Below are 27,962 nucleotides of genomic sequence, written 5' to 3'. Positions count from 1 at the left end.
CTGCGCCCAATTCTATGCCTCGCTGCAAAGCCCCAGTCCCGACATCAACTCCTCTGCCGTAACATCAATAGCCCCAGACGCCCTGTCCTCGATGCCAAACCCAATAAAGAGCTCGTCATCCAGGTATCCGTGATACCGCAGGTCGGCGCTCTTCCACGCAATCGACGTGACGTAGAACATGTCCGAGGTGAGCAAGTCCAAGTGCTGCTGCCGGCCGTGGATCCAGAGGGGCCGCCTCGACACGGCGTGTATGGCAAAGGGCGCCTCCTGCTGGAAGAGCATGACGTACGGCTCGTAGACGCCGTGGAAGTTGTAGAAGGTCTTGTGCTGCCAGATGGTGAAGATGAAGGTGTTGTCCTTGTTCGGCACGCAGCCGGCGTCTGGCCGCTTGCACAAGGTGATCTTGAGAGAATTGCTTGCTTGATGGACCGATTCGAGAGGGCTGTCGGCTTTGGGCATGTACTTTGCGAGGCACTTTTCGTCTTCCGCCTCGGTGAGCACCGCTAGGTTGACGCTGACGGAGCCATCGGCCTGGGCCCGGGCAAAGACTCGCTGGGGCGCAATGTCGTAATGGACATACATCTGCCCGTCCGGATCCCAGAAAGGGAACCAGTTCTTCTCAACGGCACCCCACGGCAGGGGGCGCTGCAGCTCTGTGCCTGTGAGGAAATCCATGGGACCAGTCGCCGGGGCTGCTCCCCAGTCGACGAGCTGGCGGAAGTCCTGAATGAACTGGCCAAAGCAAGTAAACTGTGAATTCGACCCGTAAACGATGTAGGGGCTCTCTGGTCCGTAGAGAACGCGGGCATCGTGAGGGCCAACGTTGAGGCCAAAGAAGGCCAGGTCGCCGTTGCAATTGTTGCCCTGCGTTGGTGCCACAGGAAGCGCTGTGGGAGGCGCAAGGCACCGCAAGACGCCATCTTGGAAGACGGCGTTGCAGACGAGCTCTGTGAAATAAACGCTCTGCTCTTCCGCACTCCGCACCAGCTGTGCCACCACAATCCACGTACTGGCCAGCGTGGGATGCGGGATAATGTTGGGATTCATCCCATTGAGCTCCCCGGCAAAGTCAATGGCAAAATATTTCCTATCGAGGGTCGACACCGAGAATATCTCTTGGTGGGACGCCTGGATGTCCAGCGGACTGGAGCTATTGCTCGTCGGCGGCGGACCAACTGCGGTTGTAGAGTTCCCATCCTTGTGAGTCTTTTGAGCAGACGATTCTGAATGTCCGGAGCTGATTGGCACCTCTGCCTCGTGCTCATCATGATTTGAACCGACACTCCCTTTCCCCTGGCTTGTGTCGAGTCTGTCCGAGATCCATTCGTTGACTTTGGACGGGACAATAGGCGCGTACTGATAGAATCTGACAATGGTGCAGATGATAACGGCCACAGGGACCACGACAAGCAGTAGCCGCTTGAAGTCTCTGGCGAGCATCGTGAAGGCCCTTGCAGCCAGCTGCTGGCCTAGATATATGTCGAGCTCAGATGTGGCTTTGGCGTGACCAGCGACAGGGGGACAGCTTCCACACCTGAGCTATTAGCAGGACTACTGCTCCTTGCCCGAGTGAGAGGGAATGAGATGCTGCGTTATGACTAATTGCACAAAGTTAGATCGCAGAGCTTCTGGGCCATGGAAGCTCGCAAGGCTGGATAGGGCAAGGTGAAGAGGGAGCACAAGCGGAACAAGCTCTGAGCTCGAGCACAGCCCGTGGCGTGGGGGGTGTGGCTTCTATGGCAAACTCAAAGATACCCTGCCGGTGAGATCCTGAGGAGGGGCGCAGGCACAAACTTGATCAAGTTCTCCGCGTAGAGTATCTGAGAAGTGGTACCTTGGCCTGGGGAATAGGGCTGTCTTGGCACTCTCTTGATATCGGGGGGAGCGTAGGAAGTGCACTGCAGGGCTACGCCAGATGGGATGATGCCACAAGACGAGGAGAGCCCTGACCAAAGCTGGTAGTAGTAGTATGTGTGCTTGACGCCCGTTGCAGCTCAGCTGTCAAAATAGAGTAGTACCAAGAATACAGGCAGTGAGGGTTGCAGCTGATGAAGACTGAGCTGGGCCACACCCACGATGGTTGAGGTTCTGCCGTGGCCTAAGACGCGGCGATGTGACGCTGCCGCTTTGCAGGAAGACAAGTCCCGGCTGCAGGGGGGGCTTCGTTGATTCTGCGGTCAAGAAAAGGCGAGAGGCGCGCAAGAACCAATGGGACGTCGATGATTCTACCCAAGTTCGCAAGGGTGGTGGCTACTGTGAGCAATACGAACGGATTGGCAGCAAGCTTCTGGATGGCAGATCCCAAGGGCAATGATGTCAGTCAGGGCTGGGCTAGTAGCTGTAGACTGGATGTGTACGTTTGTGCTCCCTGCTGTATGTATTGTTGCTCACGGCAAAATCATCACGGGGCTTCTTTTCTTTCAGCTGCTCACTCACTCGTAAATGGCAGGGTAGTTGCGTCGCCAGTTGGCCAGCTACAGCACTTGGTAGCAAGTGCTATTGATCCATAGTACGGAGTAGATGTTATTATTACGAGATCAAGCAACGAAGAGATTAACCATTTTGGTGTCGTTATCCGCGGGGGGCGAGTCGAGGCGAGCTTGGTTTTGATGAAAGATGGACAGTCCTGCGCATTCGCAGTGGACACCGAAATGGAGCAAAAGTGGTGCAACGGGCGAGTTGCCGGGTTGTTGACGGCCATGTAATAACATCTAGAGCCAGCTAATCAACTATGTACTATCGGTTATACTAGACACAAGAACAACAAAGGCTGTTCCAATGACCGGATAACTCGACAACGGGACAACTCTTCTTCGGTGAGAAAGGGCTTGGGTGCCAGATAGAATGAGAGTAGATTATCGAGCAAGTAGAAAATAGCAAGACAATTATCATGTGCAAACAATTTGATTACACATGCCGAGGGACGATGCCATCTCGCCCTAGAACCTGCAATAGTCCGGCCCCCAAACAGCTCGTAAGACACAACACACACAGAAGAGAGCACGACACGGAACCCCGACTTCACTTCTTCATCTTACTTGTACAGGTACCTCTGCGCAAACGAACCTCTGGCCTAGGCGTCCACTAACGAAAGCCCACCCACTGAGTTCCCACCAGAAAAGCCCACCTCCGCACGCCTCTTTAGTTCAAGCGACAAGGCTCCAGTCGCCGTCCACCAAAACGAACAAGCATCGCCCAGACCAGACCAGATTCGAGGAGAGGGGGGGAGCTTTTGCCCTTTGTCAGGGATCCCCGATCAGGTCCCCTGTCATGTCGATCATCACCTCCTCGGATCGGCAACATAAGGACAAAATGGCCGGAATATTCGTGGGGAGAATGAAGGATGGAGAAGAGAGTGAGAGCGCGAATGGCGCTTATGCTAGATTAGGGCAATTGGCCGTTGTATGACAATTTTTTTTTTCTTTTTTGCGCGGGAAAGGTTTGGGTGAAAATGGAAGGGGAAAAAAAGGACAAGGGCAGCGAGTGGGTTTGAATGTTGCTGCTGCTGCTGCTTGCTACAGTATCCAGGATGGAGAGCATTGTGGGATGAACACTGTGATGACGAGGGCCTTTCCTCGACAAATATCTCTCTCTTCTCTGCACTGCATCGGTGATGGTGAAGATAAAGAGGACAGTCCGTATAATTAATACTCCTGGTGTTTTTCTCTGCTTCTTCTCGTCATCATGAAGATTATTCCTCAGGAGAACCAACTCCTGCCAAGGCAACATTACGTAGCCTTACTTCGTACCTTGCCTTAAGGCACTGCAGCCAAGCAAATTGACGCGATCCATCGCTTGTTGGCTGGCGCAACAAAGTACCAACAGTTTTTAGAGTGCAGCCACATCAGGAACCGGAAAAGGAGAACAAGCGCCAGCCAAAACTATGACGGTTACCTCGGAGATACATTGTACTGTACAGTTCATCTCTGCGTGTTGCAAAGTATTTCGCTTGTACCAGAGTCTCACGGAGACTGTTCCATGAAACAGCCATGGTTGATGCTATCCCAGGAAAGGCAACAGTGTAGAAGCCGGATGGAGAAGAGACCTGGGAGATTGGAACAACGTGAACACCCACGGAGAAATTGCAAATAGGGCATGCCACTTTAACACGGTGAAATTTCCGAACATGACATTCTCCTCAAGTTCCTTTGCGCCAAATCCTATGTGTATGTACATCCGTCTAAATAAAGTGCCAAATCCTTCTAAGGCTTGTACCGTAATACTACTAGGTAGTAGCCACCCATCCATGTGCAGTCAGTCGCATTAGCATCACCACCCCCCTGAGGTATCATCCTGCATCACGCCCGGGCCTGCTTCGCCAGCACCGGATCAGAGCAGCCGCCGCCGCCGCCGCCGCCGCCCAACGTCTTGCGGTACAGCCACGAGCAAAACTTGACGCTCGGCGTGTCCACCCATCGCGTCACGGCCTCTGCCAGCGCCAGAGTCAGCGGCAGCAGCACCAGATGCGGCACGAGGAACGACACCTCGAGCCCCAGAGGCCCCGACTTTGGTAGCGGCAGCTTGTCCACCCAGTTCGGCATGCGCTGCAGATGCTCCTCCGTCCGCCAGCCGACGGCGGCGTAGAGGCGGTCGCCGAGCGTCCAGAGCACGGGGCCGTGGACCATGTAGAGCGCAAAGGAGATGCGCCCGAGGTACTGGCAGAACCTGGTCTCGAAGAAGCGCTTCAGCCAGGCGATGCGCGGGATGGACGCGACCAGGAAGCTGGCCGCCAGCCACAGGTAGAACCACTTGTAGTCGAACACCGCCTGGGGCTTGAACCAGGACAGATAGTACCACCCGCGGCTCTTCTGCAGGTTCTGGACGTCCGAGTTTTCGCTGGGGATGCCGCCCAGGAAGAGGCTGAAGACGAGGAGGTGGTAGTAGATGAAATCCTTGGCCGGCTCGAGGCAGGCCAACAAGTACGGCAGCTCCCCCTTGTTTGCGAGCAGGTCCAGGTCGCAGAGCAGCATGCCCGTGCAGAACATGGCGCAGTACCAGCCGTCTGCGATGAACATAAAGTAAAACACCAAGAACGCCTCGCACGAGAGCCGCGCGTTCTTGGAGCTCCTCGACAGCGCCAGCTGCGAGGCGTAAACCACCATGGAGCCCTTGAACTCGACCGGGATGGACCAGAGGTGGAAGTTGTAGCTCAGCCAGGGAACGCCTCCCTCTTTGAAGACGAAGCTGAAGTTCTTGAACTCTCTATACAGGGACACCACCTCTTCCGACCAGCTCTCCGCCTGCTTCATTCCGTTGATCCACATGCCGGACATGTGCCATAGCGTAATGTATGTGAAAAGGACCGCAATGAGGGGCATGTAGAGCCGTGGCCACCGCCTGAAGAATGCCGACGCGAGGTTGTCGCCCAGCTTTCCGAGCTCGCCCGCCTGCACAAGACTCAAGGGCTTCAAGCAGAGGACGTAGCCCGAGATGATGAAAAAGGTCGAGACGGCATAGTGTCCGCCACTAAAGAAGTTGCGTATGCCCGGGAAAGCGACCATGTAGTATTTGCCGTCATAGCCAAAGCCGTTCTCAAAAATGGAGTTTTGCTTTGTCCAGCCGTGAACCCACAGCTCGTGATGGTGCCAGTAGACGAGAAAGGCGGCGAAGCCCCGAAGGCCATCCAGATACGACGTCGGGCGCAGCTTCTCAGCCACTGTAAAGGCAATGGGTATCTTGGAGAGCGCGTTCAAGACTCGGCCAATGACCCGCTTGTGCTTGGGGGTATACGGGATTGCCTTCCATATCGCGTACCCCTTCGACTCCTTGACCGACTCCGGGTCGTAGTCGGGCTTGATCTCTTCCCAGTCTCTGCTGGTGTTGAGGATGTTTTGTTGGCGCATCTTGTCGCGTTGTAGCGAGAGAGCTCATGTAGAGCCTCAGCTAGAAGGAAAAGAAACAGACGAAAAGGAAACGCCAAGAGACACACACCCCAGCTGCAAGCAAGCAAGCAAGCAAGCAAGCAAGCCTCGCAGGGAGCAACGGCTTGGACAAGGCCAACCTGACCGCCGTCTTCTGAATCGTGCTGGCAGCAACGCCAAGCTTCCCCAGACGGACTTTCGATCTGGGTTATGGATCTTTCGGCAGCGGCCCCAGAAGCCAGGTCGAGGGTCACGGACACACGACACGTTGACACGTCGTATCCGTTAATCTGGGAAATCGGAATGACGATGGGCAAGCTAGAGTTCCCCCAGAAAGCACGGCTTTCCCCAGCTTTCACAAGCCGACGATCAGATGCTCAAGCGTCAGATAAGAGGCTCGTCCCGAGGTCAGAGCAATGCGGAGGCGAACGATGGGCGCGGGGGTGGTCCGGGCCTCCTCGTATAGATCGACTATTACGAGTATCGTACTAGTAGCTGGCTGAGGAGACGCAGTTGCTAGCTGACGATATCACCCGAAGAGGAGAAAAAGGGCAACGAGATGATCGAGCACCAGCTCTGTCTGTTGATGCCGAGGGAAGACCCAGAATGGCCAGCCCAGATGGTGGGAGGAGGAAGGGGGAGAGTGCCAGAAGAGGTCAAGACTGACTCCGGGGACACGCAATGACGGCATGGGCTGGAGGCAATTGGAGCTCCGTCGACGCTGGTCCGGGATACGATATTCCTGTTCCTGCACGCACTCGTGCTGGAGGGTTGAGGTTCTCCAACTTTCACATGAAAAGGCGTTCTCTTCTTTCCTTCTTGTCATGCCCCGTCCCTCGGCGATGATGTACAGCAACAAGTACATGCATCAACGGCCACACCACCATCCTTCTCCTCACGCAGACGCCATCAAAACGCCACAAGGAACAAATGGGCTCTTCCAAGGAACTTGACCAGGCAAAAAGAACATCACCAATCAAGCCCGAGCCCACACTTTGTTGAAGACTTGCCCGTTCCACCATCTCGGGGAACATCTTCGCCCAGCAGACAAGGACCAGCGCAGGAAGTGCTGCCCTCTTGGCCTGGGGAGAAACGGGACGTCGAATCCCTGCTGCGTGGAGTCTCGACATGGGCCATGACTTATTGGCCCCTCTTATAAAGCACCATCACACCAACAAGTGCTGCATGCATGGGACAGGGGCGTTTTTGACGGCAACTGCAGCATCGTGTGTGTGGCTGATCGGCGCTTCGGACACACGAGCAGCCAACATGCATATCCAGCTTATTAGCTGCCGGCGAATTTGCGCGTCTTTTGCTCCTTTGAACTCGACGACTGCACTTCAAATCAAGCAGTAGGTACATAGTATATGCTTTGCGTCTGATGCCTTCATCAATGTCTGAAGATGTTGTCTTTTGAAGACGTGTTCCGCGTCAAGCCCATTCGGGCATTGAGCTCGATAAGCGATGGGTGACGAGCTGATGCGATGCGATGCTACAGGTAAGACTGGGAAATGCAACCATGGATTCGTACCTGGACCGGGATAAGCCGTTGACCTGGTCGAGAAATGAAATTGGTCTGCAGAAGCCGTTGAGAAGAGGTGAGAAGGATGTGTAGAGGTAGAGGTAGAGCTACATAGGACTGGTGTCGGGCCATTCCCGCGCGCCGTCTCAGCTAGACAGATTCCACCAGCTTCTGACCTGTACCAGTACTCGTACAAGCACTTGTCCGCGGCAATGAAGCGCAAGCCGTGGCTGACAGGATCTGTAGCGAGGCAAAAGCCAAGATAAGAAGAGGCGCTCAACGGGCCGTGGCTTGACTCTATTCGGATTATGCTTTGGTGCCGGTGCCAGATCCTGTCGTACTTGTACCTTGAGGCATAGCTGAGCCTGCGGTGTTCCATGAAGAAGAGGCAATGGAACCTCAATGACAAAATCATACTCGTACAGTGTTGTTGTGCCGATGAAGACGTGCGGTATGGCCGCTCTGCGGACATTGCAGGTCCAGCCGGCGTCTCCTCCACCCGCCTGCTGTCAAGCCTTGGCCATGTCGTCCTCCCCATGTTCCCCCAAACTGGCCTCTTGCTGTGCCGCCGCGCTTTTGCACGCTTTTGGCAGCTGGTCCGGCTCTAAGCAGCGCTTCCTCCAGTGGCTCCCCAGCCGTAGTCATCAAGAGATGCTGGCCCCCTGGCGGATGGGCAGGGATCCACCGGCGAGCGGGTTCGACAGCCTTCACATGATGGATCCCGGCATCTTCAACAGCCTCTAGCCATCCAGCCATCCAGCCAACCATCCATCCAACTGCGTGTTAGGAATTAGACCACGTACCGGTACAAGTCAAGGCCGAGCCAACTGCAGCCGGACACCCGCTGCCACACGAGTACCGTGTACATGGATCGCCCGTGTAACTCCCGCCTCTCCATGCCTTGCTTTGGTCGCAGAACAGCAACGAACTGCCTGTGACTGCAACCCATGGACGGCCCGGAATGCCCTTTTGATATGGCCGAGTTATAAGATGCGCGTGGACCGGGTGAGATGGGCTCGTTTTCCCAGCTTCTCCTCCTTCCCCGGGTTTGCTGATCCAAGTACATGACTTACATCAATGCTCGGTTGAATCTCCTCAAAACGGCGAGTTACATACATGTACTCGGGGGCAGCCTCCTGATCAAACTCTACTTTGCCTTCCTTGGTTTCCATTACGACGTATCCAACACAGGAAGAACCGTCCGGAAGAACTCAATTCTTTCCCTTTCTCTCCCCCTTGCCAGAACAAGCCCTAGCCCTGCCTGAAAAAGTTCTTCTCCAGTTCCCAGGGCTTGTTGCGTTGTGCTCAGGTGGCGTACGGACAGGGTCTCCCCAGAGCTTCGATCCTCAACTTGCTGTCCGAGTCAGAGCCATTGTCCGATTTCTGTCTGGGGACTCTGTATTGACCTCATTCTCATACCCATTCACCATCTCTCTCTGGCATCACACAAGTCTCTTGGCCCTTCCCCCTTCCTCTCCCCTTCCCTCTCCATTGTCCTTCTCCATTGCGGCTGTTACCGTCCGTAGCATGGTGCCCATTGTCTAAAGCGGCCCTGCCATTGCTGCTCTTCACTCGTTAAAGTTTCCCATCCTCGAGTTCCTCCTCCACCTACACTCTACACAAGAAGCGAGAAACGAGCTCGGCAACATGAGCTCGCCTCTTGGATCGCCGAGGCTCATGCACTCGGCCAGCCCCTTCCGCAACAAGGTGCCTACACAGATGAGAAGGTGCCTGCCTCTCTACATCACCGTCGTCTGCGTCTTTCTCGTCATCGTCAACTTTGACTGGATCCTCGCGATACCCAATCCCGCGTCCGTCCTGCGCCGCGAGCCAAAAGCGCCTCCACTGCCAGGCAGCACATTTCCGCAAAAGATCTGGCAGACATGGAAGGTCGATCCTCTCAACTTCGACGAGCGCGACCTGGTCACGGCGCGGACGTGGACGACCATCAACCCGGGCATGCGCTACGAAGTCGTGACGGATGCCAACGAGATGGCATACATTGAGGATCGCTACGGTCCCAACGGCTTCGACCGGCCAGACATTGTCGAGTTCTACAAGATGATCAACCTGCCCATCATCAAGGCCGACCTGCTGCGCTACATGATCATGTACGCCGAGGGCGGCATCTACGCAGACATTGACGTCGAGACCATGAAGCCCTTCCACCGCTTCATCCCGGAGCGCTACGACGAAAAGGACATTGACATCATCATCGGCGTCGAGATTGACCAGCCCGACTTCAAGGACCACCCCATCCTGGGCAAGAAGTCCATGTCGTTTTGCCAGTGGACGTTTGTGGCGCGCCCGCAGCAGCCCGTCATGATGCGCCTGATTGAGAACATCATGAAGTGGTTCAAGACGGTGGCCAGAGACCAGGGCGTGCCCCTGGGCGAGGTGCAGCTCGACTTTGACCAGGTCATCAGCGGCACCGGCCCTTCGGCCTTTACCAACGCCATGCTGGAGGAGATGAACCGCAAGACCAAGGGCCCCAAGGTCACCTGGGACAATTTCCACAGCATGGCCGAGTCCAAGCTCGTGGGCGGCATCCTCGTCCTCACCGTCGAGGCCTTTTGCGCCGGCCAGGGCCACTCGGACTCGGGCAACCACAACGCCCGCAACGCCCTCGTCAAGCACCACTTCCACGCGTCCAACTGGCCCAGCCGCCACCCGCGATACAGGCATCCCGCCTATGGCCAGGTCGAGGACTGCAACTGGGTGCCCGAGTGTGTCCGCAAGTGGGACGAGGACACGGGCAACTGGGATAAGTACTCGGAGAATGAGCAGAAGAAGATTATCCAAGACATTGAGAATGCGCGGCTGGAACAGGAGCGGCAGCAGCAGGCATTGGCGAACCTGCCAGCCGCGCTCCCTTAGCAGTCGCATGGCTGATGGGCTTGCTGATGATTCTCTTGTTGCGTCTGCAATCTGCTTCCATCTACAGACTGCGGCCGGTCTAGACTTTGGGTTGTTATGGTTTCATGGGCTTTATGACTTTTGGGCGCTGGAGTTGTTCCCCGGACATGGAGTTGGCGATGCTTTGGATGATATTAAAAGGACAAGGAGCGGGTGGGTTGTGGCATCTCGACGTCGAGCTACCGGATCCGACCAGGTTGACGGCATGCATGTACCTTGCATCAGTACATGGGCGTGTATATACATAGATTGATGTACTAGGTAATGAATGAAACTTTTGAATAGTTAGATACCGATCTGCTAGATGCCATTCATGTTGACATCAATGATGGACGTCTGTTTATGCGTGCTGTTGGCTGTTGTGCTGAAGCCCGTCTATATAGTACAAATAGATTGGCTTGTTGGGTCGGCATCAGCACCTTGCTTTGGCTGAAGAGTCTGACTCGATGACGCCTTTTGTCGTGGGCTGTCTGTCGGCTTCAAGTTGTCTCTTGGGCGTCGACCCCTTTCCTCTACTTTTTCTTCATACAAACATGTCCATCTGAGCCTTTAAATGCTGCCAACCTTGCCCATAAATAGTTGTCAAAACAAGTTGAAGTTGATGGGTTAATGAATTGGATAGGTAACGCCGCAAATGGTGCTGCAACTGGACGGACTCTCGTCTCCTTCTCAAAGCCCGGCTCTGCAGCCTCGGCTTACCTAATGCCCGCCATGTGCCATCTGACCCGCCCTCTAGCCTGACGTGTACCGCCCGTCTCTGGCATTCGCCGCAATCCAACCTCCATCTGCAGACTTGCAACTCGACTCTTATCCTCTCGACGTCCCATCGCCTGCGCCTCGCCATCATCCGCCTCTGTGTTTTCGCAGCCTCGCGACATCTCCGCTGCTTTTCTTCGCTCAAACCTTACGCACGCCGACGCTTTCGATTTCGACGCCGTTTCTTTCTGCCGCTGCCCGGCTCCCCGCCACGCTCTCACTCTCTCCCACTCTCGCTGCGTCGGTAGAGCGCAAAACAGTCTCAACAGCCACTCGACGAAATGGCCGCTCGCGCACCTCCCGCTGGCCGACCCGGCCTCAACACTCGCTTTGCGCAGTTCAAACTCGTCCTCTTGGGTGCGTTGACTCTTGGCAATCGGACGGATGGAGATGTTGGTTTGATGCGTGCTAACATGCTGTTTTGCGACAGGCGAATCCGCTGTTGGAAAGGTGAACTAGCAACGTCTTTGGCTCGCGGTGCCAACTCTACAAGGGTAGAGGGAAGATGTAAGATGAAGAGGCTAATATTCTTGTTGCAGAGTTCAATAGTCCTTCGTTTCGTCAAGGTAGATTGCTCGTCGTGTCCGGGAGGCCTCTGAACCGTCTAGCTAACGAGAGCTCATCAGGATCAATTCGACTCGTTCCGGGAATCCACCATCGGAGCGGCTTTCCTCACCCAGACCATCTCGCTCGATGAGAACACGACGGTCAAGTTTGAGATCTGGGATACGGCCGGCCAGGAGCGCTACAAGTCGCTGGCGCCCATGTACTACCGAAACGCCAACTGTGCCGTTGTCGTATACGACATTACGCAATCCGTACGTTTGACGCCCGAGGTGGCAACTAAAGAGGGCTGATATTGACTCGGACAACGCAGGCATCACTAGACAAGGCCAAGGCATGGGTCAAGGAACTCCAGCGCCAGGCAAACGAAAACATCATCATCGCCCTCGCCGGCAACAAGCTCGACTTGGTGACTGAGCAGCCCGATAAGCGGGCCATTCCCACCGCCGATGCCGAGGCCTATGCGCGCGAGGCCGGCCTCCTCTTCTTCGAGACGTCTGCGAAGACGGCCGAGAACGTGCGGGAACTCTTCACCGCCATTGCGAAGAAGCTGCCCTTGGACCAAGTCGGACCCAGGCATGCGCGACCTGGGCAGCGTCCCGGCGTCAGTCTTGCGCCAGAGAGCTCCAACACGAATGCCAACGGACCTTGCAGCTGCTAGACAAAGAATGTGTCTCCGAGCAGAAGGTTGCGGGGGGGGGACGTTTAATGATGACCTATGGACCTAGGTCCTGCAATGCAATTTGCATCCGTGGGGATGGGTTGACGAGATTCAGGTTCAGGCCGGGATAGACTGACAGCAGTGATTCAAGGCCTCGGCGTGCATCGAAGCAAAGTCGAGGGTATGTGTCGTATATTTCTCGGAGTCTTGGGTTTGGAGGGTTACGTTACTGGCCGACGATTTATTTTTTCTGGTCTCTGTTTTTATCTTCCCCGTTTTGTTATAATATGCACTTTATGATGGTCTTTTCGCTCGTCTTGGTTGAAGGGGGGGAGATGAAGGGTATCTTACTCTCCCTGCCTGTCGGCATGTTTTGAGCCTGCGGGGAGGCCTGATGGAAGAAGATGATGAGGACGATGTGTATCTGACCGAGCGTCTAATAGATTGCTGCTTCGATTAGACTACACCTTTTGACTGTGATTTCTTTGGGTTTGTCCTCTGTGATACTATCAAGATGCTCCGCAGAAGCCGGGATTAGCATGAGCAAGTGGGTCACTGGTTGAGAGAATAGCAAGATGAATTGTCCAAAGAGTCGGGATTCAGACTTGATGGCGGTCCAGGCAGAGAATCTTCAGAACTACTACATATTCCCAATTCATACTACGAGCTGGCATACGTCTTGAATCTCCAGGTAGTGACTGAATGCCACATAAATGAAACTGTCCTGTTACGTGCATGACTGACCCGTTGCGTCACGGCTCCGGTTCCCGCCGGTACTGGGCAAAGTAGAAAGACGGCGAAAAAAAGCAGGCCCATCATTAGCCGAACTTTTTCCCTGAGCGTTTAATTCCTTAATGCAGCCAACTTTTGGAGCTCTCTCTTTTGGCATCTGACCGAGAGAACCACCAACCTTTTTTCCTTCCTATACCCCCAACTTCTTCTTTCGCCGGGGTCCATTGCAATCTCGATATGTTGCGGTCATCGCTTCGGTCGGCAAGATTGCTGGGCGGCAAGCCCATTGCGGCGGCTGCCGGGCGCCAATGGTCTGTTGCTGCGGCGCGACAGGCGCCTTTGGCCAAGGTATGGAGGTTTTTGCTCTCTTTCTTTTTTTTGCCCTGGGAATGAACGGAGGTCGCTATGGATGAACGAAGCTGGGCTTAGTTCTTGGCATGAGGGATGAGAGGGGATGGAGGGCTTGGAAGAGGGTAGAGGGAACTGTTGTGTGGTTTCGTGGCTCTGTCATCCTGCGATTGTGTTGTGTGTTGACTGAATGGTTGGCTGACTTGACATGTTGCTGCTGCATCACAGAGATTCTATGCCGACCAGAAAAAGACCCCGGTTATGCCCACGTCCGAGACCCTGACCTCTGAGCGCACGCCCCCTCCTCCCGCCCCGGAGCTCGTCGACATCACGGTGACGCCCTCGGAGATCCCCCCCACGCCGCCTCCTCCCCCGCCCGCCAGCCAGGTCGCAGAGCCGCCAAAGTCCAGCCCGCCGCCGAAGAAGAAGAAGGGATTCTTCCGGAGGCTGCGCAACTTCATCTTCACCCTCATGGTGCTTGGCGCGGTCGGCTTCGGCGGCGGCGTCTGGTACTCGCGCGTCAACGACACCTTCCACGACTTCTTCACCGAGTACGTCCCCTTCGGCGAGCAGGCCGTGCTGTACCTGGAGGAGCTCGACTTCAAGAAGAGGTTCCCCAATGCCCGCCTCGGCGGCAGCGGACGACGCACCGATCCCGGCGAGAAGGTCAGGATCCCCGCGCAGAGCGGAGCGTCCTGGAGGGTGGCGGAGAAGACGGAGCCTTCCGAGCGCCGCACGAGCGCCTCTCCCAGCGTCACGAAGCCCGCGGAGAGCAAGCCCGAGGAGGCGCCCAAGCCTGCGCCGCAGCAGGATGCCGTTGTTTCCAAGCCGGCTGAGAAGGTGACTCCCACAGAGACGTCTACGTCCAAGGCCAAGCCGACCGAGGTCAAGGATAAGCCCGCAGCCACGCCCCTCAAGTCCATTGATTTGATGTCCCTGCCCGACGCCAAGGAGCCCATTGTCCGAGATCTTGTCCACATGCTGAACGACCTCATCCTGGTCATCAATGCCGACGGTGCGTCCGGCAAGTACTCTTCAACAGTCGAAAAGGCCAAGGATGAGGTTTTGAGGATTGGCAGCCGATTGAAGGATCTCAAGAGCGAGGCCGAGAAGAAGGCTGCCGAGGAAGTCCGATCCACCCTTGCCGAGTTCGACGTCGCCGCCAATGATCTGATTCAACGAGTGGAGGGTACCATGGCTCAGCAAGAGGTTGCCTGGCGCAAGGAGTTCGAGGAGCAGATGAAGTCCGTCCGCGAGAGCTACGATGAGCGCGTCAAGCTGCTGATGGAGCGAGAGCAGAAGCTCAACGAGGAGAAGCTCCACAACCAGCTCCTGGAGCAGGCCATTGCCCTGAAGAAGGAGTTCCTCAAGGAGGTGGAGGCCCGCGTCGAGGAGGAGCGCGAGAGCCGGCTGGGCAAGCTCAACGACCTGACGGCCGCCGTGTCGCAGCTGGAGCAGCTCACGGCCGGCTGGAACGAGGTCGTCGACACCAACCTCAAGACGCAGCAGCTGCACGTGGCCGTCGAGGCCGTCCGCGCCAGCCTCGAGGACGGCCAGCACCCCCGGCCGTTCATCCGGGAGCTCGTCGCGCTCAAGGAGATTGCGGCCGACGACGCCGTGGTGGACGCCGCCATCGCCTCCATCACGCCCTCGGCGTACCAGCGCGGCATCTCCACCTCGTCCCAGTTGATTGACCGGTTCCGCCGCGTCGCCAGCGAGGTCCGGAAGGCGTCTCTGCTGCCCGACGACGCGGGCGTCGCCAGCCACGCCTCCAGCTGGGTCCTCAGCCACGTCATGTTCAAGAAGCAGGGCCTCGCGGAGGGGGACGACGTCGAGAGCATCCTGACCCGCACGCAGACGTACCTGGAGGAGGGCGACCTGGACGCCGCGACGAGAGAGATGAATGGCCTGCAAGGGTGGGCCAAGACGCTGAGTAAGGATTGGTTGGCCGAGGCTCGAAAGGTCCTCGAGGTCCGGCAGGCGCTTGATGTGAGTTACATTGAAACCCTCTTAGTGATGAGAGAAAGAGACATGGTTTTGCTAACAGAATTTGGCAAATAGGTTATTGCTGCAGAGGCTAGACTACAGAGTCTGAGGGTGGAATAACCAAAGAAAAAAGAGACTCCTGGGGTTGATGGATGGGTTGTTTTCATACGTTCTGTGTTAATACATTGACCAGCGAGAAGGGTAGAAGAAGAAGGAAAAAAAAGTAGAGAGGGCTTCCGGCCCCGTGTATAGTTTATATCAAGAAGATACTGCTAGTAAAACAAAAAGGGCTCAACCGCTGGTTTTGACGTTGTGATGATATATTGTGACATGATGTGCTACAAAACAATAGGAATGTCTATGCCCGACTAACCTGCGTATGCCATGCTCATTCATTCAAGATAGGTAGTTAGAATAGTATAGAAAAGCCCAAGACAAGAAGCCGAACATTCTGCGACCTGATAAGGGTAGTAGTAAATAAGTACGCTTGCGAGTTACCTTACAGTCTTCGCACATGGGCAAAAGACACCGGAACGTGAACATGCAGTATGACCAAGGGGAAAAAAAGAAGTAGTAGAGAACACGATAAACATGATATTTTTTCAGACTCCTGTTCTTACAAAACGTTGATAAAACCACCAAACAACCAAAGAAAAAAAAATGCATTTGCACGCTTGACAATTACATGGCATCGTCTTCTTTTGTCTCGGCATCAGCGTCGTCGGCGTCTTTTGGACGCTTAGTTTCAGCTTCCTGCTGTGATGATGGCTCAGCCTCGTGTTGTTTCTCGCCCTCGGCAGCCTTTTCCCTCGCCCGCTCCAGCCTTTCCAGGGCATTTTTGATGATTTCATATTGCTCACCCAACGTCGTAGTCTGCTGCTGAGCTCCGGCTTCGTCTGCCCAAACGACGGAGGAGGAAGCGTCTCGCTTGAGCAGGTCGCCCAGATAGAGCTGGATGTCCTTGAGGTTCTCAATCAAGGAGAGGAGGTGGGAGAGGATCGCCGCGTACTGCGCGTTCGCCTTCTTCAGCAGCGCAATCTCCTCGCGAAAGCTGTGCCTGTCCTCCACGAAGCGCCCGAGGTAGGCCCAGACGCCGGACAGAAATGACGAGCCGGATGAGGGGCGGGCCTTGCCGCCGGCGCTGGAGAGGCGCTCTTCGGCCTGTTCGTTGATTGCGCTCAGGTGGGCCTGGCCTTGGTGGAGGAGCAGCGAGAGGGCTTTGCCTTCCTCGAGCAGCTTGTCCAGCCGGTCCTGGACGAGGACGACGTGCTCCGAGTACTTGTCCCACAGGGCCTTGTCGTTGCCGTCCTGTCTCGATGACCTGAAGATGCTTAGTGGGCGGATGGCCCATGCTATGACGGGGGGCAGCGTGGGGGCCTCGGGTTCCATGGACAGGGAGTTGATGTGGCGCAGGGTCCAGCGGTTGATGTTGATGACGGAGTCGACGGTCGACCCGACGTGTATGTGGAACGTCTGCATGGCCGCGGCTGCGCGGCCGACCTTTTCAATGTAGCCATTGAGCTCCGACATCAGATCCTCGCTGCCCGCGCCTTCGCTCGTCTTGAGGAGCGATCTCAGATTCCGCGTGACCATCTCTGACTCCTTGAGTTCACGGGGCATAGCGAGCCCCTGGGTCATCTTGTCCAGCACGCTCTCAAAGCCCGATTGAACGTCCATGAGGCTCGTAAAGTCGATGAACGAGGCTGAAGCTGCACGGCCAGATGTTTCGACCTCAAAGAATGGCATCTGGAAGTTGGAAACGCTTGGAATGTCGTGTAGGGACTTGAGGGAGAAGGACTGGATTCTGTCGCGGGCGATGTCCAAGGAGATGCCATTGGTGTGGAATAGATATGCGGCCATGACGATTGCGGCGGGTATTGCCGTGTAACGCAAGACTCGTAGTAATCGGCCGGAGAAGCTGGACCTTGACGAGCTTGACGCGCCGTAGCTGCCATTGGCCTCGTTTTGCTGCTTCAGCAATTTGGCATACTCTCCCTCCGAGTCCCACCCTGGACGCGGATCGCCCTCGTCGCGCTGGAGATGCTCTTGCTCATCATCCCACACGCTGCCCTCCTCCGTATCCTCGTCGGCGGTTCTAGCGCTTCGCGACGCTTCGCTCGCGACGAGATTGTTGGCCTCGACGAGCGGCATGCGGAACTGCATGTCGGGCCGCGGATATGAGGTGCGCTGCGACGTGGCGACGCTCGAGGGGACGGTGGGCCGGAAGGGCTCCCGTAAGATGACGTCCTCCTCGTTCTGGAAGTTGGCAAAGTCGCGGATGCTGTCTTGCGACCCAAAGCCCGCGCTGTCCATGCTGCTCATGCTCTGCGAAAAGGACTGGGTGGGCAGCCCTGACGAGGGCACGGCGCTTGAGGGAGGGCTCAGCTCATCGTCGAGCGAAGGGTCGATGATGCTGGTGTCGAAGCTGTCGTTTTCGCCCTCGACGAGGCGCCACGAGCTCTCCGGGGGGATTTCGCGCCGCCGCGGTGGCATCTTTTCTGTCGGATGTTGGGAGGTCGGAAGAGGGAAGAGCCAGGTGATGGCGCGACCGTGGAGGTGCAGAAGACTTTGGCTGCGTCTTCTGGCCGGCTTGTCAAGATGAATTGGCGGTGTTGGTTCGAGGGATGGATGGACTGAATTTCAACCCTCCGTCTTCCGCCCACAAGCTCGAGATGCTATCGCAGACATAGGCCGAGGTCGGTCTAAGAGATGGCAATCTGGAGCCCGTGGAGGCGTGAATCGCGACGACGGGGATCGCAAGGTGGCGCGAGCGAGGCAGCAGTGGTTGCTTGATATTATAGCCTGGGAGCAGCACTTTGGACTTTGCGATGGATCGATGCTATCGGTTGACGTGATTTAAGCGGGATCGCGTCGCGGCGAGGAATGAGTCACACAGGCGAGTGAATGGCGAATGAGGAGACACGGCGAAGCAAGGCTGAAGCACGAGCAGAGGCATAAGCACAGGTCACGGCTAGGCAGATGCGGGTTTGTTCATCAATGGAGATGCGGGAGATGCTTTGTGGCGGGTGGATTTGCGGGTTGGTTGAAGCTGGTAAGAGGCAGCAGGGGAGTTGTTTATATGGAGCAATAGAGAGGGAGCTAGGCTGCATCAGAGGGGCGGGTCCCGCTGCTTTAGTGCCATCTGATGCTCAGGTAAGGCATGGAGTGTGTGGAGGGGCGACGGTGAGGGTACAAGTGATTCCGATTGCTGGAGCTGGATATGAGGAGGAGATGTTGCATACATACATGAAAAGAGACAAGGTGGATGGTATGCAGAGAATAGAGCATGTCGAGATATACAAGGTATCATCATGTGAGCCCAGATGAGGCAGCAGCTGATGAGGTACTGTATCTACTAAGAAGAGAGGGTATCGGTACCTCTCGAAGAGGTGCGACTACTCCAGCTGGGTCGTGATATAGCCCCAAAGAGATGAATGATTATGAGCTGTCGTGCTGACCTGTGGCCCGTTCAATTGCGTTTTGGTAAAGCAAATACTATGGATTTTAGATGAAATCGGGTGCACATCATAATTCTCAAGCACAACGCAAACAAGGAGATCAGAGTTACCGTGACATTTCTCCGTTCTGCAGAACTAAGAGAGCGCCGCATCACATGACAACTTGGAGCTTTTGACAATGCCTTGTCTCATCGTCGCACAACAGAAGGTACGTCAGGTACCTAGATGGTAGTGAAACAGTCAACAATGCAGACAATCATGGCCTCTCCCATCCCCAAGGTCAGTTGCATGTGCTTCGGCTCATCTCTGTTACTACTAGTACTTCCATTGTACATGTTGGTGCTAAATGACGGCTCGGGCCCCGGCCTATCACCGCGCAGATCCACGAGCCGAAGTCACCCCAGCTTTTAGACCTCGGCTCACTCAGCTCCCGTCCAGTCAGCTTCCATAGTCGCCATTTCAATTGCAGCACAATTTCAACCTCCCGCGATCCCCCAGTGCAGCATGCAATCTTGACACAACAACGACAAGAACCTGACCACTGTATAACCCGACTCCGATCCCGACCTCCAACCCTCGATGCCGATTCCATGAACGACTCGAGCTTCGTCCAAGCCCAGCAGCGCGTCGCTGCACGACGACAGGCCCGCGAGGTCGAACAACGAGCCCGGGTCGCGGCCCAGCGCGAGTCCTCCCGCGTCAACGCACAGCTGCAGCGTCTGCCCTATCCACTCAACCGCCTCGCCAATGCATGGGATGCCGCCTCCTCTATAGAGAGCGCCCGGCCTGCGTTTCGCGTGGCGCAGGTCGACGCCGAGCTGCTGGATGAAGAACTGCTGGATCTCCTCAAGGGGCAGGTTGGCGAGGCCCTCAAGTACTACGCCGGTGGACACCTCAAGGACGACTGGTCCGCCGAGATTTTGCTGGCGCTGAGGGCCATCCTGTTCAAGCTGACCGTCTGGGACAACGACGCCACCTACGGAGCCGCGCTGCAGAACCTCAAGTATACCGACGCCCGAAAAGGGGGCCCTGTGCTGGCACCACCGACGAAGCTACAAAAGTCGCTGTACGGTCTAGTCACAGTCTTTGGCAAATATGCCTGGAACAGATGGGAGGACTGGCTCGTGGATCAGGATGATGGGTACAGCGACCCCAGCCCTCGAGTACAAAGGCTGTCCCGGTTGACATCTGGACTGACCACGGTGCACTCCGCCGCGGCATGCGTCTCCTTTCTCGTATTTTTGTTCCGCGGACAGTACCGCACCGTCCTCGACCGCGTCCTGCGCATGCGGTTGGCGCCTCCTACGAGCCACGTTAGCCGTGAGGTCTCCTTTGAGTACCTCAACCGCCAGCTGGTATGGCACGCCTTTACCGAATTCCTGCTATTTGTGCTGCCCCTGATTGGCATCAACCGCTGGCGGCGGTGGCTCAGCCGCACCTGGCGGAAGACAAAGGAGATTATCAACACAAAACAAGGGGGCGATTCTGCCAACGGCGAGTACGGCTTCTTGCCCGAGAGGACCTGCGCCATCTGCTATCAGGACCAGAATGCCGCGGCGTCGTCAGAGTCCGAGATCATGGCGGCGGCAGCCTCCAGCGGCGTCATCGGGTCGGCGCAGACGGATGTCACGAATCCCTACGAGGCCATTCCCTGTGGGTGCATCTACTGCTTCGTGTGCATCGCAACACGGCTGGACCGGGAGGAGGGCGAGGGCTGGACGTGTCTGCGGTGTGGAGAGCACGTCAAAGAATGCAAGCCATGGAACGGCGACGTGCTCGAGCCGAGCCGCAAGTCAACGTCAACAAAATCGGTGGCGTTTTCAGATGATGTCGTTGGAGGGTCCGACGATGGATCGGTAATCTCGAGACAGGAAGGCGTGGGCGCTGAGGTGGTGAAGCGTTGATATGAGGAGGAAAGTCATGAAGCATAGAGTTATCGTACTTGATCTGACTTGTTAAAGTGGAGGGACCTGGGGTGCATATACTCAGCTGCGTTTTGGGAATTATTTGTATTGTACAGCATGCCTGTGTAAGGCTGATGGGATTTCTATCATGGAAAGTTTGGCAACCGGGAGTACAGCGTGAGTTTTCAGTATCTACTAGTTTCTTGGTAAGGTTATATATATAAAGCAGGCAAAAGGGCCATAATAGACAAAACGAAACAAAATCTCCGTCTGCATCAACTAGGAGCAGCGTGAGTTTGTATCATCTTGGTGATGGAGCCTTGAGCCAGATATTGGTAGTAGTCTACATAAGGGAGTTGAGGCATTCAGGTCATACAAAGGCTGAATAGGGCTGCCCTGGCCTATGTACCTCGCAGCCTAATAGCCCGAGCTGGGCGTTGCTGCCGCCCAGTAGCAGGCGCCGGTGATGTCATTCCCGCTACACCGCCCCTGTGCCTCCAGGTGGCTTTCAGGGGTCCTCTGGCGGCAACCGCGTCATTCTGCCGCAAATTTGCTTCGCCAGAGGGCACCGCATCTGCTGTGCGTCTGCTGTCAGTCTGCCGTGAACCTGCTGTAAATCTGCTGCAGCTGCTGCTGTAGCGCCGATTTTCTGACCCAACAAGCATTGGATCAACTAATCTCCAGCTCCAGCTGTGTCTCGGGGGTGTTAAGTTGCTGTGCATAGGTAGGTACAGTAGTAGCTCCAGCCTCTCACGTAGCCTCCAGTGGACATCTCCACGCACCAGCATCTCCCCCATCTCCAAGAGAACACACCAGAACGCCCGCGATCCGACCCCCATCATGCAGATGCAGGGATGCCCCTCTGCCCACGAGACCCTGCCGTAGGTCATTCCCACATGCTTTTTTTCTCCGCTGCTGGCCGCCCTTGTTCTCGCGCGAGTGTCGACGCCCCGATCTCGCATTCCGATCTGGCTACTGTTTGCATTTCTTGTCTTCCGAGCTCTCTCGCAGAGCCAGCTGCTTGTCTCAACCGTCTGTCCTGTCCTCTCTGTGTGTCTGTCTGTTCTGGCTCTCGTTTTCCTACACAAGTTGTAGACGAGACGGACGACAAAGGGCCGAGCAGCGCCCAGCTGTTCCGCCTCGCTTCTCTTGTCTAGTCTTGTCGCCCGTCGCTTGATTTTGTCTCGACGCACGCCCTTGCTTCTCGTCTGCAGCTTCATCTTTGTTTCAAGCTGTGTCTCTCTTTCTGCCCGCGGCCTAGCCATGCCCAGCTTCTTTCAATTCACCCAGGGCTCTGAATCGCGCGTCCGCCCTACAGACTCATCACCTCTGCTCGGCCGCTACCGAGCCGTGCCTCCTCGGCAGCGTCGACCCAGCAGCCCCCTAGGCCTTCTCTCCGCTCACTATGAAAATGGGCGCGACAGCATACATGTTGGTTACGGAGCGCTGATTGTGGCTGAGATTGAGGCCGGGCTTCTGGACGGTCGAGATGGCTCCAGTGCCGGTGACATGACCGACGATGGCGAGTCAAGATCGAGATGGGAGAGGCTGTGGCAGAGCTACTTCATCAACTTGTTTGTGAATCCGAGGCCGTCGGCCGTGAAGCGCGTCGTGGACAGGTGGTGGAGTCGATATGGGCTGCTTGTCTTCCTTCCTGCGGCGCTGGTATGTTTGTTTGTTTGCGTGTCTTGTTCTGTTGCTCTGCTGCTACCATCCCCAATGCTTGCGAGTGTGGGCGCATTTGCTCCCAGGCCTAATGCTGACACATGTGCTCATTCAGGCCGTTGCATGGTGTGCGGTGCCGTTCCCGCAGTACTCGATTCCGGACGAGGGCGACGATGGCGATATTGCGACTGGCCTCTGGCTGCGACTTACACAATCCGTGGCCACGTTCGACAGCAAGATCCCCGGTCACGGAGAGGCCCGCGTGCAGGTCAACTTTTGGTTCTTTCTCTTCGTCTACTACGGCTTCTATAACCTCAGCGCGCTGATTTGGATCACCAAAGTGTTTAATCTCTACAGCTTGAACTGGTATGCGACATGCGCTCCCGTTGCCTCCAGATCATTGGCGCTCAGCTGACAATAAATGTTTTGCTAGGTGGCCGCAGTCTTTTGGCTTCCCCGTGACGGTCTCTTTGCTCGCCGTCATTTCTCTTGCTGTTCCCATTCCCGTCTATTTTTCGCCTTCTACTCGCTTCCTCACAGCCCACAACACAGCCTGGGTATCATGGACCTTCATCGTCATGGCCATGCCAGTCGCCATCTCCTTTCTCATCCTCATGACAAACGAGCGCCACATCAAGCTACGGCACTCACTCTCAGAGACCCAGCGCATCTTTACGACTTCGTGGTGGACCGGGGAGCCTGACTCTTTTCCAAACAGACAGCGCCGGCGCCACGACCTCACCGACGACCTCTGGGAGCAAGAAGTTTTGAGGGTTCTGCCTCCGTCTGGCACGTCTAGGGTGGCGCTGCGACGAGGATGGCTGCCGGCAAGCTTTGTGAGGTTCTTGTGGTTCTGCGTAGCGCTCTTCATTGGGCTGATGGCCTATGTCCTCGGAGAGGCGTATGCCGAGATTTACCTCCGCACGTTGCCTCATAACAGTTTCGAAACTGTTGTGTACGTGTATGGATGGGTGGTGACTGTGCATTTGCTCGATGCTCTCACGGGCTGGGTGCTGGGCATCAAGGAAGGCGAGCGCGTTGGGAGTTATCCCTTGAGCTGGGTCTTTAAGCTGTTTGTCTCCCTTTACCAATTCATCCTCTTCTTCTTCGCACATTGGCCCGAGCCTTGGTTACTGAGTTGAATTGGAATCGACTTGCTAACATAATGACACAGCTACTTCATGTTGACATACCAGACCTACGTTCGAGCTCTATACGCCCGCCTCCGCTCCCCGTCCCAGTTCGTCATCCTTCAGATCCTCTCTTCCACGGGGCTAGTCATCATCACACCCATCATGATGACTCGCCTATTTCACAGAATCTTGACCATGCTAGGCCTTAGTGGGCTGACGTATGGCACGTATCAAAAGCTGCAAACTCGAAACCTCTTCATCCGCTTCCTGGCCGAGAACACGTCCATGGCCACCTTCCTGGGCAGCATCCTGGTGCTCCACTTTGGCGCCAACAAGGACGTGTACCCGTACTTTGCCTTTGATAAAGCCGAGGACGAGACGCTGCAGTACGACTTTAACCTCACCTTTTACGCTTCGATGGTGACGTGGGGGTGCGAGCTGGTTGCCAGTCTCGCCGTGCGGGGGCTGATTGCGCTCTTCTTTGGCATCGACGTTGGATTGGAGGGCAAGTTGGATCTGGCTGTTTGGCCGGAGCTTTTGCCCACCAGCGTGGCTGTCATGCTTCACGTTTTGCAGAATATGCTGTTTTCCATTATACGTTTGCAGTTTCGCACATGAAGAGCGAAAGAGAGGGAGAGAAGATGGTAGTTTTGCAGTTAGTCATTGGGGGAGAGTAGTAATCTTTGCGTCTTTTCGATTTGTCATTTTGTTGCTTTACATTCCGCGTTTTCCCTCCTCTCCTCTCATCTTCTCTCAACCCAACTGGTCTCTCCTTTCAATACTCCAAGGCTTGAACGTGCTTGAGCGTGCTTGACCGTCCTGATACCCCCCCTCGTTTACTTGCTATATTCAACATGGTTTTCTTGTCGTTATAGAGTTTTCTTGTTCTAGCATTAGATATCTACCTAGATACTCTTGCGAGTGCTAGCAATTTTCTTCGCAGTCAATGAATGAATGGAATTGTCCTTGAAAGGTGAACATATTAAGACGTAAGGTATATGGCAAAAAACGGAGTGCATCCGCCTCTTGGAAACTTGTTTCGTTTTTATTCGGGAATCGCCCATCTATCTAGTGCTTAAAAGTAACCGTCTTTGTCCTCACCCACTCGTCCAGCCCAATGGCCGAATTGAACCGCCCAAACCCGCTCGACTTGGTCCCTCCGTGCGGCAGAGCCGGTTCGTCGTGAACAGTCATGTCATTGATGTGCACGGCGCCGCTGTCAATCTCCCTCGCGAAACGCAGGCCCCTCCTCAGATCGTCGGTGAAGACGGCCGCCGTGAGGCCGTACTCGGAGTCGTTGGCGAGCGCCAGGGCCTGCGCCTCCGTCTCGACCTCGTGGAGGGAGACGGTCGGGCCAAAGGACTCGGTGGCATACAGGTCCATCTCGGGCGTCACGTCGCCGACGATGACGGGGCGCAGTTCCGTGCTGCCGCCGCGGGAAGACTCGTTGGCGTCGTCGTCGTCGTTGTGGACGTTGCCGAGGATTACGGTGGCGCCCTTTGCCGCGGCGTCTTGGACGAGCGCCTTGTTGCGCTTGACGGCCGCTTCGTTGATGAGCAACGGTGCGGGGCTGTCGGGCGGGAAGATTTCGTTGACGGCGGCGACGAGCTTCTCCTGGAACTGGGGTCGGACCTTGCTGTGGACGATGATCTTCTCGGTGGACATGCAGATCTGGCCGCCGTGGAGGAACGCGCCGATGGCGCACTGCTGGGCCGCGAGGTCCAGGTCCGCGTCCTCCCACACGATGGCCGGCGCCTTGCCGCCGAGCTCCAGGATGACGGGCTTGAGGTGCTCGCCGGCGAGCCGCCCGATGACGCGCCCGACGCCGGTGCTGCCCGTGAAGTTGATCTTTCTGACGTGGGGATTGGCGATGAGCGCCGTGGTGATCTCGGCTGCGGTGTCGCGGTCGTGGGCGATCATGTTGATGACTCCGCTGGGCACGCCCGCCTCGTGGAAGACGTATATGAGAGCCCTCATGCACGCGGGCGCGTGCTCCGAAGCTTTCAGGACGACGGTGTTGCCGGCGGCAGCTGGGCCGACTATGGAGCGGGTGGGCAGAATGTAGGGAGCGTTCCTGAGTCAAGCTGTGAGATGTGTGCTTTCTGCGGATTGCATGGATCAAAAGCCATGGTCGAAAACATACCATGGAGCCACGGACAGAACAACACCGTAGGGCTCTCGTAGCACGATACCGCTGCTGTTGGGGTCTGCCAGGGAAGGAAACGACCCTTCAATGGCAGAGATTCGGCTGGCAGCGTCTCGGATCAGCTCGGCCGCAGTCTTGATGTTGAAGAGAGCCCAGGGAAGAGAAGCCCCCGTCTCGTTTGCCATGACGTCGGCCAGCTCGCCGCCCTTCTGCTGGATCAAGTCGGCGGCCTTGAGGAAGATGTCACGGCGATACGCAGGTGACGTCCTTCTCCACGTCTTGAAGGCCGCAGCCGCCGCATCCACGGCCGCAGCGGCGTCCGAGACGGTGGCTGCACCGCATCGATGGGAGACTTTGCCGGTGACGGGGGATACGACGTCGAAGGATCGCTCTGGATGGTAGTCTTTGCCGTTGATGAAGAAGGGCACGACGTGCGCGTCCTTGGTGTCTCCCAGGAACATGTTGATATATGACGCGGCTTGGCTGCTGTGGAGAGTGGGAGGAGGATTGACTGGTATGAGAGCTAGCCAAACGGCGAAGCAAGCAAGCGATCTGATTGTTGACTATTCCAGCTCCTTCGCCTTGGCCAAACGCAGGTACTTATACCGTTGGAAGAGTACATCTGCATGCATAAAGAGGCCATGAATCCGTGCAGATTATTAACCGACGATCGAATTTGTCGGCATGGATAGTGAGTGATCTGCGCACTGGGTAACTTGATAGTCATGTTAAACAATGGCACCTTGATTTGTGCGGGGTCGGTTCCAGATGAGGCTCGACCACTAGGAACCTGAATAGCGTCGGCTCCAGAAGGCGGCACTGCAGCGTTCAAGCAACACAAGAGAAGCCGTGGTCGTCTCCCGAGGGCTTCAAGGGGTCTCGTGAGTAATGTCTTGGTGAGCATGAGGGCTGTTTGGAATCCCGGCACGGCCTGCGTCTCCCCGGCCAGAGATTATAAACCAGCCAAGCCAGCACCCTCATTAGTCAGAGTCTTTCGGGATAGAGGCCCAAATGTCGATATTTCCGACCGAGAGCTCATGGGTGAATCGTGAATAAATCCGAAGAATGGAAGAGATATCTGTTGCTTCACTTCCACTGCTCCAGCTTGTCGGGCTCCAGAAACGGCTGTGGCACTGCCATGGTGTTGATGCGAACGATTTCTGGTGGTAGCTTGTAAGCGACCCGATTCTAAGAAAGGACGTGAACAACGGCACTTACCAGGCTCCGGTACAGAGCCGGGAAGGGCAAATTGATCGTTGGATTTCGTCTTGGAAGAGTGCACGTAAATTCCGCGATCAGGGACCGGCTTCAGGACCCTTTTCACAGGCTGCTTTTCTGTCTTGCTGTCCGTCATGATGAATGCCGGACGTCCCCCAGACACAAAATGGCGTCTCGACAAAGTAGGTAGTATTGGTATGATGGACCGGGACAGAGCTGGGTGACAGAGAGTGAAGAGGAGTGGTCAATACCACATCAAAACGGTGAGGTAAGGATGACCAATGACCTATTTAAAGACCCAGGCAGAGAAAGAGAAGCTTATGTACAAAGTCTCCACGCTTCCTGGGGAGAACAGGATAGGGCGAGATCAGAAACCAGCAAGAAGCCAGCAATTGGTCCGAGACAGCTCGATCTGCCCAGATGGGGAAAGATGTCTCACGGTTCCGATTGGCGATAAGCTTATTCAGGTACAATGGAAGTCAATCTTTGATTGGCCTGGGGCGATGTCAGTCGGGAGTAAGGCCACGTTGGCTGATGAGACAGGGAGAGGAGATTCCCGGTTCGCCGCGGGAACTCGTTATAAGTGGAATACACGTCGAGATCCAAGGGTGAGCTCCGGTTGGCTGAGAACGGAGGGTTGCAGCAAGATCCACAAACAATCGACGCCAGAAGAAGAAGCCGAAGATGGCAGTAATGTCGAAGACGAAGTAGTAGGTAATCGTGCAATCCAGTTGTGATGTTGTAGTCAAGATAAGGTCGGCAGTCCATGGAGGGAATCAAGCGCTTACTTGTCCAGGTGAGATGTTGGGGCGGCTTTGAACGACCGACCGCTGTCTTAGGTAAGCCGTCCTCAACAGGCAGGGCATCTAAGTGCCGGCTGAAGCCTGACTAAGCACAGCGCATTTTGTATAATACATATTGCCATAGGACTTCTTATTTTGCGTCTTACATGAGGCGCGTTGCTTGGGAACAATCGTGGAAGCTAAAGTGCAGCTGTTCTCCTACGTACAATGCAGACAAGCAATCACACCAGCTGAGCTGTACTACTAAGGTAGAAAGGCAAAAAGGAAAGGGTCGCCCCATCCGCTAACA

At 55.8% G+C, this 27,962-nt stretch overlaps 10 protein-coding genes across 10 annotated transcripts; 5 read left to right on the top strand and 5 right to left on the bottom strand.

Moving 5' to 3' along the window:
• Positions 1-12: 12 nt before the first annotated feature.
• On the bottom strand, positions 13-1,511 carry BBK36DRAFT_157448 (hypothetical protein; the record flags this gene model as incomplete). Its single annotated transcript, XM_024897661.1, has 2 exons — positions 1,358-1,511; positions 13-1,150 (listed from the first exon to the last, which is right to left on the bottom strand). The coding sequence occupies exons 1-2, from the start codon at positions 1,438-1,440 to the stop codon at positions 13-15; spliced, it is 1,221 nt and encodes a 406-aa protein (XP_024751555.1). The 5' UTR covers positions 1,441-1,511.
• Positions 1,512-4,298: 2,787 nt separating this feature from the next.
• On the bottom strand, positions 4,299-5,843 carry BBK36DRAFT_1157905 (hypothetical protein; the record flags this gene model as incomplete). Its single annotated transcript, XM_024894049.1, has 1 exon — positions 4,299-5,843. The coding sequence occupies one exon, from the start codon at positions 5,841-5,843 to the stop codon at positions 4,299-4,301; it is 1,545 nt and encodes a 514-aa protein (XP_024751554.1).
• Positions 5,844-9,030: 3,187 nt separating this feature from the next.
• On the top strand, positions 9,031-10,260 carry BBK36DRAFT_1114335 (glycosyltransferase family 32 protein; the record flags this gene model as incomplete). The annotated part of the gene is made up of 1 exon (XM_024890015.1): positions 9,031-10,260. The coding sequence occupies one exon, from the start codon at positions 9,031-9,033 to the stop codon at positions 10,258-10,260; it is 1,230 nt and encodes a 409-aa protein (XP_024751553.1).
• A 1,076-nt stretch (positions 10,261-11,336) lies between these two features.
• Positions 11,337-12,280, top strand: BBK36DRAFT_1114132 (secretion-related small GTPase; the record flags this gene model as incomplete). The annotated part of the gene is made up of 5 exons (XM_024889991.1): positions 11,337-11,412; positions 11,486-11,505; positions 11,595-11,621; positions 11,682-11,873; positions 11,933-12,280. 5 exons carry the CDS (start codon positions 11,337-11,339, stop codon positions 12,278-12,280), a joined length of 663 nt encoding a protein of 220 aa, XP_024751552.1.
• Positions 12,281-13,249: 969 nt separating this feature from the next.
• Positions 13,250-15,466, top strand: BBK36DRAFT_157424 (hypothetical protein; the record flags this gene model as incomplete). Its single annotated transcript, XM_024897660.1, has 4 exons — positions 13,250-13,360; positions 13,589-13,747; positions 13,784-15,349; positions 15,422-15,466. 4 exons carry the CDS (start codon positions 13,250-13,252, stop codon positions 15,464-15,466), a joined length of 1,881 nt encoding a protein of 626 aa, XP_024751551.1.
• A 561-nt stretch (positions 15,467-16,027) lies between these two features.
• Positions 16,028-17,839, bottom strand: BBK36DRAFT_1114852 (hypothetical protein; the record flags this gene model as incomplete). Its single annotated transcript, XM_024890071.1, has 1 exon — positions 16,028-17,839. One exon carries the CDS (start codon positions 17,837-17,839, stop codon positions 16,028-16,030), a length of 1,812 nt encoding a protein of 603 aa, XP_024751550.1.
• Positions 17,840-19,139: 1,300 nt separating this feature from the next.
• BBK36DRAFT_1134870 (hypothetical protein) lies at positions 19,140-20,947 on the top strand. The gene has a single exon (XM_024892448.1). The coding sequence runs from the start codon at positions 19,395-19,397 to the stop codon at positions 20,706-20,708; it is 1,314 nt and encodes a 437-aa protein (XP_024751549.1). The 5' UTR covers positions 19,140-19,394; the 3' UTR covers positions 20,709-20,947.
• Positions 20,948-21,971: 1,024 nt separating this feature from the next.
• On the top strand, positions 21,972-24,124 carry BBK36DRAFT_1114894 (hypothetical protein; the record flags this gene model as incomplete). Its single annotated transcript, XM_024890074.1, has 4 exons — positions 21,972-22,373; positions 22,489-22,739; positions 22,807-23,445; positions 23,548-24,124. 4 exons carry the CDS (start codon positions 21,972-21,974, stop codon positions 24,122-24,124), a joined length of 1,869 nt encoding a protein of 622 aa, XP_024751548.1.
• A 450-nt stretch (positions 24,125-24,574) lies between these two features.
• BBK36DRAFT_1114216 (aldehyde dehydrogenase) lies at positions 24,575-26,113 on the bottom strand (the record flags this gene model as incomplete). Its single annotated transcript, XM_024890000.1, has 2 exons — positions 24,575-25,580; positions 25,650-26,113. The coding sequence occupies 2 exons, from the start codon at positions 26,111-26,113 to the stop codon at positions 24,575-24,577; spliced, it is 1,470 nt and encodes a 489-aa protein (XP_024751547.1).
• A 625-nt stretch (positions 26,114-26,738) lies between these two features.
• On the bottom strand, positions 26,739-27,006 carry BBK36DRAFT_1114050 (hypothetical protein; the record flags this gene model as incomplete). Its single annotated transcript, XM_024889979.1, has 2 exons — positions 26,739-26,812; positions 26,871-27,006. The coding sequence occupies 2 exons, from the start codon at positions 27,004-27,006 to the stop codon at positions 26,739-26,741; spliced, it is 210 nt and encodes a 69-aa protein (XP_024751546.1).
• Between the last annotated feature and the right edge of the window lie 956 nt (positions 27,007-27,962).

This window comes from Trichoderma citrinoviride, assembly GCF_003025115.1.
Source record: "Trichoderma citrinoviride strain TUCIM 6016 unplaced genomic scaffold BBK36scaffold_4, whole genome shotgun sequence".
NCBI lineage: Eukaryota > Fungi > Ascomycota > Sordariomycetes > Hypocreales > Hypocreaceae > Trichoderma > Trichoderma citrinoviride.
This window is presented reverse-complemented; position numbering and strand designations above follow the sequence as displayed.